This window comes from Pollicipes pollicipes, unplaced genomic scaffold (assembly GCF_011947565.3).
Source record: "Pollicipes pollicipes isolate AB1234 unplaced genomic scaffold, Ppol_2.1 Scaffold_7231;HRSCAF=8579_pilon_pilon_pilon, whole genome shotgun sequence".
NCBI lineage: Eukaryota > Metazoa > Arthropoda > Thecostraca > Pollicipedomorpha > Pollicipedidae > Pollicipes > Pollicipes pollicipes.
Window position 1 is genome coordinate 4,357,869 of NW_023597034.1, and position 10,232 is coordinate 4,368,100.

Sequence of the window (10,232 nt, forward strand, 5' to 3'; positions counted from 1 at the left end):
CGCTGGCATCAGGCCTAGCTGCTTGAGCAGCTTGTGCTATGGTAGTTGACGAAGACGCCACCGCCGTTGTCCATGGCGCCCTCGCCGACGTCCCCAGCTGTCCATGTGGGCGCTGAGCACACCATCTCGATGGCGTCAGCGGGACCGTAATCGACGATCAAGTTGCGAGACTTTCTCTGCGGCAGATTCGCCGCCGACATCTTCAGCAACAGCTCCACTGGCTTGCCTGGAACACACGGGCCGTCGGTCACCGCCGCCCGCCCACGAGATCAATACAGTCACACGCGAATCACGCCAGTCAGACCAGACGCCATCGCAACCTTGCGTGACACTCGCACTCTAGTCTGTAGATCTAGCTTGTAGATTTCGCCTGCAGATCTAGCCAGCAGATCTGGCTGTCAAACCGGAAAGAACGCATCACTCCTACCGCGCCGTTCGACGCTGGCGCAGTTGCCCACCTTTCTTGAAGTGCCTCGCCATGATGTTAGCGTCCTCGGGCGTGACGGCTGCCGCCGGGATGGGCGTGCTGACGTTGTAATCCATGGAGCCCGTGTGGGGGGTGTTCAAGCTGAAGTCCGTGCGAGAGCGCACCAGAGCAGCCAGCGCTCCTAGCTTGGAGGCTCGGGGCCGCACCATGCACACGGTACTCGTTCGACTCCCTGTAGCGGTCTATGGGAAGGTCCTTGGTGTCTCCAACGGAGCGTTGAAGACGACAATCTTCCCAGACACCTGCAAAGTGGGGAGGTTGAGAATGGAGGTTTCCGTGTCGGCAGCCTACAGATTATCTCCTTTCCGAGCGACAACTTTCCGCACGTGCTTATCGCTGTGCCCCACACTTGGGCTTTCCATTGCGTCAGCCAGCATGTAAAAAAAATGCAACACACGTTACCGCCACTAGCAGCGCCACCAACCACACCAGGAAATTCCAAGCTCCATCCCAAACCACAAGCTATCCCTACCCCTACCCCCGAGGCACACGGAACTTCCCACACCCACCTTGGCCTTGCCGGCCTTCTCCATCTCCTCGAAGCTGTTGAACACTACGGCCTCGGCCTTGAGCACACCTCCCGGGTACTGCTGCGTGCCGATGGTGGTGCCCAGGCCCAGGATGGACATGCTCTTGCGGCGCGGCCGCAGCATGAGCAGCGTCTCCTCGCCGCGCACCCAATGTGGCACCATGACTTCCTCCGTGCGCACCTGCCGATCATGAGCCACTTCATGAATTGTGCATGGTGCGTTCACCTACGCCGTACGTTGGTTTCACGTTTCTGCATGCTCTGGTTGCCAATATCTGACCTCATTCCTCAAACATGTCCGAAAGTGGCGAATCCATGGTTTGCACACGATTGTGCATGAGACTCTGCACATACGACCCACACTCTGCACACACGACCCACACTCCGCCGGCGCGACTGTCGCTTCTCTCCTCTGTCAGTGTGAGTCTCGCTGCGGCTCCAGGCCGCCTTCAACCTTTCCCGTTCTGAAGGCTTAACGTTTCCTTCCCTAACTGAGTGGGGAGGAGAAATAGTCGCGATATCGCCACGCCTCAAAAATACATCGCCTCATCAAACAGGTGATGTATCAAATGCGTTTTTGGCTGGGTTGTTGAAGGTAAAAAATTACTGGTTGGTTGACGGTAATATCCGCCCAGCCTTTGCCCTCACTCCTAGAACAAATCTGCCGCCAAACATGGGCTAGATTTGATTCAATGAACCAATTTGAATGAAATGGCGATGTTTGACTCAAAATCAAAGTGATCCAATCATTTCTGCCATTCAGCGTTGAATGCTACCGAGTTGCGATGAAAGATAGATTTCAACGCGCCAACAAACATTCTAATTATAAAACAATTTGTAAGAGTTACCTGCAGTTTGGCATGCAACGCTCTTTAGAATCTAGGAGCCAACATAGAAGACAAGTCAAAATGACACACAAATAACTACGCTAATCCCGGATTTTGACTTCACTTTCCGGATTACAGGCATTTTTTGACACAACTGCCGATGAGGTAGCAGGGAGTCACTTACAGACTTTAATGGGCATGCACAAACCAAAATAAAAGAAGGCTAGGCAATAATTTTGCCAATATTTACATCTATAAAACAGATCATAGTATTAGCAAGGCAGAAGTGCAACAAAGCAAGCTTCTTCCAGATAACTTTGAACTAACACATACAGTAATATAATCTGTAATCACAATGACTATCACAAAGCCACATTGTTAATGATCACAAATGTGCAGGTTTACGACATTGGCACTAGCTTCCGACAAGCTTTTGCAGACTAATGTATTGTGCATACGCATGAGCCGAACACACATTCGCGTGCAAATCACGTGTTACTCTCAGGCAGCCGCGTTCAATTTTTTCTGGTGCCTATTGATACAACACAGTGGTGATGGCTACACCCAGGAAAAGCGTACCTACTCATCTACATTCAAGGTCATCGCTAAGCCGTACCGAAACAAAGGGTCGGAACCCGCCAACAATTTGCCTGAATTCCCAAGTTATTGCGCACGGCGAAAACGCATTCTACATTCATAATTGCTCCATGTCGCGGAGGAATGAGCGGCGAGTTAGACTAGTGCATCGGCCAGCTGTAAGGAGATCCTTGGCCACACTGGGTCAGAAAAGGCAGCTGAACTAAGCAACTGGCATTGAACTGGGAATCACCTTTGGAGCCTGGTCTTATTGCAGGCTATCCTGGCGTCTGTTGAGGCGTGCACAGGCTCAGCCTTTTTCACAAACCCCACGCACCAGTTCACAGCTGTTCACACATTCAGACCATTCACCCTCATCGACGCTATACCGAAAACGTTTCCAAATGTGCGGAAAGACTTAACAAGACAATTTTGCCTAACTCAATGATTTTCGGCATTTCAATGGGCTCTTGTTTGCGAACGGCACCCGCCACTCTCTTGCAACGTTCAACAGCATGCCAATAATTTACAATATCGCTCCGGAATACGCAAACCTATGAGTTACCTATGAGTTACCTAGTAAACCTATCTATTGCTAAATGTAACTGGGGGATGCGCAAAGAAAAGTGTGCTTTTTCACGCACACTACGCCTTTGTTTTCTTGGCCTCCAAAGAAAGTAATTTTGCGCATAGTGAAGGGGTCCGCCGCTGTTCCACTACCAAAAACTGACCGAATAATTACCCCGGTACCCGCCGCTAGGCGTGCTTGCTAGTCTCAATAGTGTTGCCAGTGATTAACTCTAGGTAGCCATAAATATAGTTGCTATATGCCTTTAAAGCCCATGAAGTACCTTACAGACACTTTCTCATTTGGACACTTGCAATATCATGTTTTCTGTTCAGCTGTTGATTTGAATAACCGCGATTCCATTTTTGATTCAGCCTGTATTTCATGTTCAAGAAGCGGCCAGCAAACAGAACGGTCCGAGTCAAAGATGAATTTCGCTCAAACCTGACCACATGCCTCTGATTTGAATTATCAGCTGGCTCCGATTTCCTTTTTGGAGGGGAGGGGGGGGGCGGCTAAAAGTCGTTTTAAATCATGCACAAGTCAATGACCACGAGTCTGTCTGTAACATGGTGCATTTTTAAAGAGTTATACCATGTCATTGGCACCATTTAAGCAGCAAGACCAAGAATGAGAGCTAGGCAAACAATTTATTTGCTTCAAGACCCATAACACCAATAAGCACCAATAAAGTACACGCCGGCAAACTGTTGTTTCTTCCCCAAAGCTTTAGGTAAATTCCCACATGAATATGTGCGAGAAGTAAATTTGCTGTTTTCGTCAACATCTCAAACTGCTATGATCTATTTTTCCTTAGCAGCGCTCAGTGGTGCGCACTGGTCGATGCGTGGTGCACAATGAATGAGAATTTAAGTTGCTATTACTGCTTTAATCGAGTAGTTGTTGCTCGAACTAGGCATTCTTCCGCGCCATTTAAGTTTATCGTTGTTTCTTGGTGATGATACCATTCTGGCCGCACTGCGCGAGGCTGCTCTCAATCACAGGGAACACTGATGTTTGGGCGGGTCATATGCAACATGTTGACTGGAAAGCCGAAGAATGTCCCCCAGTTCAAACCCTGCAAATGCCTTCACTATCGTGAAACCTTGTCATTCCAATAGGAAATACATTCCGAGAAGCGTGAGTAGCTTAGCATGGGCCGGTTAGTCTTTGGGCCGAATGGTAAGGATGAGTGGAGTAGACAAAATTCTGCACCAGAAGAAAACAATCTGCAGGCATATAGCAGCTATAACATTCATTTGTCTATAAAACGTTTCATAAAACTCGGATGAACCTCCCCCGTACCCATCTACAGTTGCCGTAATCGCCGCTCTGGTGGAGTTTCCCACTTTTAGAGCATATCTTAAAAAAAACATACTCTGGTGCAAGCCTCAGACCAGCTACGTGTGATAACAACAATGGGTGATGCCAGAGCAGCACCGTAAAAACATGATAAGGATATCAATTTTGAATCATGTTTCGCTGTCATCGCTTTACAACAGCGCTACGCCTTCTTCCTACACATCACGACCGCCGGCGTCGTCACAGCCGCCGTGGTATCCTCTACCGGTGCGAATAAAAAAGTTTCCGATTGGCGCAGCGGACGGCAATGCGCCTGTTACCGAAAGGCAAATTTGTAGAAGCCTGAACCAGGGTGGGCCTATGAAAAATATGGCATTACCATTCCCAAAAGTCAAAGTGGCGCTTGGAAAAGACTCGCTGTGGTAAACACCATAAGGGAAAAGTAATAAAGGCTATGGTGCAACAGTTCGTTGAATTCTCAGCATAATAGCTTCATGTTCGCACATCTTTTTTAAACAAAGTGTTCAACCTTTCGTAGCACTTATTACAAACAGTTGGACAAGTTAGTGTGTTGCAAACATTGCAGGCCACACATCCCTTGGAAAAAGCAAGGCAAATGAAATGTGTTACTCACATACTGTGAGCGGGGAGTCCAAAGAGATCTCTCCCCAGGAACGGCTACTTCAAATCGGAATTCTGGGCTATTTAGAACGATTTCAAAACAACTGGCATTCCTGATCAAATCGTATGCGTCGTGATGTATGCCAATCGTGCAAAGAGCGAAAAGGTGGCGTGCTCCCTTTAACATATACCCCGTTACTTGGATCTCATTCATTGCTTCCTTCCCCCCCCCCCCCCACAAACTCAGCAGCTGAATCCGCCATTGGAAGACATCCGCTCAATAGTCATTTCTTCCGTTGATTAATATGTCCTGTCACCCATTCAGAACCAGTACGTGTGTGCTTTCTGGGGAGCTGACTTTCACGAAAAAAAATCGGCCGCAAACCCATCACACGGATCCTCGGAAGATAACATTCACTGATTGTATCCTATCCACACTGATTCTTCCACGGTCACCACCATTGAAGTGATAGGCCTCCACATGGCACGGTCCACAGCCCACTTTACGGTCCACCTCCCGGGCAGGCCCACATGCGAAGTGCGTGTAATTCGTGTCGCCTTGACACACACCGAGTGACTAGCAATCTGACGTCATCACCTTAACCCACGCTTAGCAAACATTCATGCCACCCGATCCTTCACGGAATGCCTAAGCATCTCTGACCTGACCTCGGCCCCGGTGACAACACGACGAGACACCCTCGGCCCCGATGTGGAGTACCAGGGAACGGGCCGACCCGGCGAGGCTATCTGTTGGTTATTCAGCCAGGTGGCTGAGCCGGCCGACTCCAGACCGCAGCTGACGCGGCAGGCGGGAGAGATGTTCGCACCGTGGACTCATGAGGCTAGCCTTATAAATACTGATACTGCTCAGTAAGAGCATAGTATGTAAGCCATGCTCGGTGGCGATGCCTGAATACAGGTGCAAAGTTTGATGATAGCAAGACTGGTACCGATACTGTTATATATACTGTGTACTGTATATATAAACATATGCATATACATATATATATATATATATACATATATATATATATATATATATATATATATATTATATATATATATATATATGAACTATACCTCAACCATTCTTAAAAACGCTGAGCGCGAGTTTGGTGCAGAGAAGTTTTCAGTTGCTAACGGAGAGGCATCAGCATTCAATGCAAGCAGTCCAGGCTGATATTCCTGGCACTGTTAGAGTTTCGCCATGGCCGCTAACCCAGCTCCGCTATCGCCGACACTGATCTAACGCCAGCAGTCCTGGAACAGCGGTGTATAAATATGGCATGGCTACATATGGCAGTGATACCTGAACCCCGGGGTCGTCGTCCTCTGTCACTGCTTAACAATGAAGACATATCACGTGGGGAACAAGTGCTCGCTGCTTGCCGCAGTGCAGCTTCAACAGGCGGATTAGTAGCCCCGGTAAGGACAACGGGCTGTGATCGCTGCAGACCAGTTCCCGACACGAGACGCGCTCGTACGTTTGCAATGGACGGCTGGTCCATGACGGGGCCCGACGTCGCCTGTCCGACAGGGGCATCACCTCAGAACGGCCTGGACCTGCCCCTCCTGAGACGACCTCAGGTTACGGGTGACCGCGGGTATCACAGTCATCGCTGACACGTGCGGAACGGAGCGAGCAGACGATCCCCGCACCCACCCGCCGGGTGTTTCCAACAGATGTTTCGGATTTTGCGATAGCGAGGCAGTTGGATTCGCGTCATACACTTGTTGTGGACAGAAATTTCTAACCACACGAGTGTACCAACCGCAGACTCACAGGCCATGCCATGCAGCTCTGGAAGCAGTGCAGCGCACAGAAGTGCCATACGGCGCAAGGCTTAAGTGACATCCCACTCGTGCACTGTGCGGATTCCGCCGTTTGAAAGAAGACTATCTCCTTAAATCTCTCATATTCGCGGTCATCCAAGGGTGGCACGGATATCCGTAAAAATGTTTATCACTCGCCAAGGTAAATCATGTGCTAAAGCTACAGTCACGCCCTTCGCGTGCAGTGCGCGTGCCGATATGCCCCTCACCCCATGTTTCATACTCACAGCACCGTCATTTCTTTCCTCACCACTCGGCACGTACATCGAGTCAGCAAAGCGTGCGAGCGCGGCGGTCTCGCTCCACTTTTTGTCGCGCGCCTGAGCCGCTCGAGGTTCGCGGCGGCGCGCCGCCACTGACCCTGAAGCCGTCCTGCCGAGCCGTCTGCTCCATGAAGTCGATGGCGTCCTCCAGCTCGTCGGAGCCGGACGGCCGTGCGCCGAACCGCTCGACGAAGTCGTCCAGCCCATCGTAGGCGGCGTGCCGGTGCTGCTGCTCGTTCAGCGCCGCCTGCAGTGACAGTCGAGTCAGCCGGCGGCGAACGGGCGCGACTGCTGGGTCCGTGTGAACAGCTGGTTTGACGGTTATAAACTTTCTTTTATTTAATGATTTTCAAGACAGACAATCCTTGGTGCCATAGCCCCGGAACGACTTGGGAAAATTATTTGTTTAATTAAATTGTTTATTCAATTAAATATTATTATTTAGTTCATATATATGTATATATACTATAAACATAATATATTTTATAATTTAATGAATTGAACTTGCAACTAAGTCTACCAGAAAACATGCAGCTCGAGGCTGACGTCATCAGATTATGTACTGACGGACAGCCGCTCACATGAGATGTCAGTGGATGAGCCGCGGTGGCCTTGATGTATTGGCACTGCAGGAACAGAGCGTTCGCTACACACCAGCACCCTCAACCGAACTTCCCGAGTTCGCCTCGTTTCTATGGCAGACTTCTGCACCCTTCGGTCAGAAATATCTAAAGCATTTGTTCTGAAACCAACCATGCTTTTGTTTTCAAGTACAACAGACCGCGAAACCCAAACGGGCCTTGGTTATATGGCCTCAGCAAGATGGCGAGAGCCGTAAAACAGATTCTTTTGGCCCCAGCTAATTCCATTTAATTTAGAGATGTGGTCTCACAGTCGCTATTCCATACCGATCGTCACGATCGATGTGGAGGAAAAAACCCAGTGTTACCGGCGCTGCAGCAAGTCTAGGCCGGCGGGTGTGCTTCCTCATAGACGGGCGAAGGTCGAGCGACTCTGAGCGACCATTCAAGTCAATGAACGCCAGCAGGCATTGTGCTCGCAGTCCAAGGGGCGTGCCATCCCACAGTCGTTTCCTCCACTGACTGAGCCATATCACAATATTTTGCCACATATTCGGTACACGAAAAAGGAGCCTACTCCGCAAAACGGTCGACAGGCTCGGATCAGGCAGCGCAGTGGTTCACAGATTGCATGGGGTTCTCGCTGCAGCCGACTCCCTCAATGTCACTGGTCAGTTCAGCATAGCACAGGGCTTACAGTCTGCTAGCGTCCATCACGCCTGGGTGCGCAAGGGCGACCCCAGCCACCCACATTGGGGCTAGAGCTTGACGTCATGTCTGACGTAAGTAGCGGACTTTGATCGGTCTTGCGGATTACATTTTCCGGTATGTGGGCGGATGCTTATATTCACATGTTCTCATGTCATGTTCCCATGTTTAAAGCGAAGTTCATCAGTGAGCAGGCTTGGCAGAGAATCTCAGCCTGGACTCGCCCCTGTTGATCCTCCTCTGCACGGAAATTGCTGCGTCATATGTGGTGTTTGATCGCGTACATGCCTGTGGGTACCCTCCGTGAAACGGACACGTCCTGCATGAGTGGAAATCCGATGTCAATATTTAGTTTTCCGGTGTTTGGGACTTGCACATGAATGTGGAAAGCCTCCCCCTCCTCCTACTCCTCCCAGTACAAGACAGTGGCTTTGGATAGGGCATGGATGCGTGCACTTATCCAATTCGAAGTTGCATTTGACCACTGCTTCGCGACATCCCTCGCATTAACATCGCTGCGAGACAGCAAAGCTAACCTTCCAACCACCGGGTGTCCCCTGCTCCGATTGAACCAGTCCCGAGAGGTCCACCACTCGGAACAATCGTCAATCAAACGGTCCGCTGCCGCTCCACGTGTGAGAATCTCCCGTGGTCCGGACACGGCGCGCTCAAGCCAAACGCGCCACGCTGTCGCCTCTGCGCCATCACACTCCACAGGAATGGCTGGCCTCAGGGCGCTCCTATGCCAACTTCGGCATCTTGGGTTGCAAGACTATGACTGGAGAGGACATGTGTAGGCGGGTAAAGGTGTCTAGATGAAGTTGTCTACGCGCAGCCCACGTCGGGTATACATTAAAAACCATTACACAACTTTGGAGGCCCACGCCGCGAGCTTGCAAGCTTGGAATCACGCAGACATGACAGATCGCTGCTGCACGGTTCAAATTTCGTACGGCATCGGGAAATGCAGAGCTCGAAGGAAGTACCCAGTCGTGCTTTACAATGTAGAGGTTTCTTCCAGCATGATTCCACAGCACGTTCAGCGTCCGAAAAGACATCTGCTACAGCTACCTTCAGTGACGAACGATGGAAGCCAATCGCGTCCGCCGCTTCGCCCGCCTTTTGCGTGTCATGCCGTTGAGAAAGAGCAAAAGGGAAGAACAAACCATGACGGAGCACAAATCGGGCCGACCTTGATACTCCTCCGCCGAAACGGGAATGCTCGGCTGCGGGTTTTCAGCTCACACCTCAACATTCGTTATGGCTACCTACCGAGGGAAGCATGGGGCAAGGTCTGGGTGAAAACATTGTGATTCTGAAAACGTGCGACTTTTTCCCTGTTAAATTTCAATTAGGATTCATAAAATAAACACGGCAGGTTCTTTCGGGTCTCATAAACTTAGACTGATCCTGAGTTGGACATGCCTGCAACTTGCTTATTTCAACAGCGCACTGAATTGCATTATCACCCGTTCTGCATGATCACCCACCTGCATGATCTTGTCAACAGTCATCCTGATACTGGAGGATGTTGTTCTTCACCGAGTCTGGCAGAGCGCAGGAGGTCTGGGCGCTGGCGCGTGTCAGCTGGCTCGCCGCCACCAGGGCCGCCAGGAGCGGCAGGCCGTGCGACCACCTCGTCATGGTCCTCGGTTGCGTCTGCCGGCAGGGAATGAGGCCTCCGCTCCTCCGCAGCCGGCGGTCTCAAGGTCACTGCCCGCCCGAGGCGACGAGCGAGAGCCTGGCCGGGCTTCCGCGTACGAGCTCGGCAAGGGTTGGAGGCGAACAGAGCGTAGCGGGTGGAATGTGTGCCACGTCGTGCGTGGATCGCGTGGCATGTGTGCCAGCGGACTGTGCCAGTCGGCCACTTCGTAGTTACGGTCGCCACGTAACGACCGCGCCGTCCTACCTGCCCTTCGAATACGTGGGCGGAG

The 10,232-nt window shown here is 50.8% G+C and overlaps 1 protein-coding gene across 1 annotated transcript; it reads right to left on the reverse strand.

Annotated features, from left to right (window-relative positions):
• Nucleotides 1-642: 642 nt before the first annotated feature.
• Nucleotides 643-9,801, reverse strand: LOC119110321 (carboxypeptidase Q-like). Its single transcript, XM_037234097.1, has 4 exons — nucleotides 9,789-9,801; nucleotides 7,107-7,256; nucleotides 997-1,197; nucleotides 643-729 (listed from the first exon to the last, which is right to left on the reverse strand). The coding sequence occupies exons 1-4, from the start codon at nucleotides 9,792-9,794 to the stop codon at nucleotides 670-672; spliced, it is 417 nt and encodes a 138-aa protein (XP_037089992.1). The 5' UTR covers nucleotides 9,795-9,801; the 3' UTR covers nucleotides 643-669.
• Nucleotides 9,802-10,232: the final 431 nt, after the last annotated feature.

Bases quoted from the DNA above. Each gene is read 5' to 3' on its own strand.
- LOC119110321 (XM_037234097.1), bottom strand. The intron at 1,198-7,106 runs GTCAGTGGCGGC...CATGATCGGCAG, and splicing joins CTCGGCAGGACGGCTTCAGG to GTGCGCACGGAGGAAGTCAT. The intron at 730-996 runs GTGGGTGTGGGA...CCCACTTTGCAG, and splicing joins AGAAGGCCGGCAAGGCCAAG to GTGTCTGGGAAGATTGTCGT.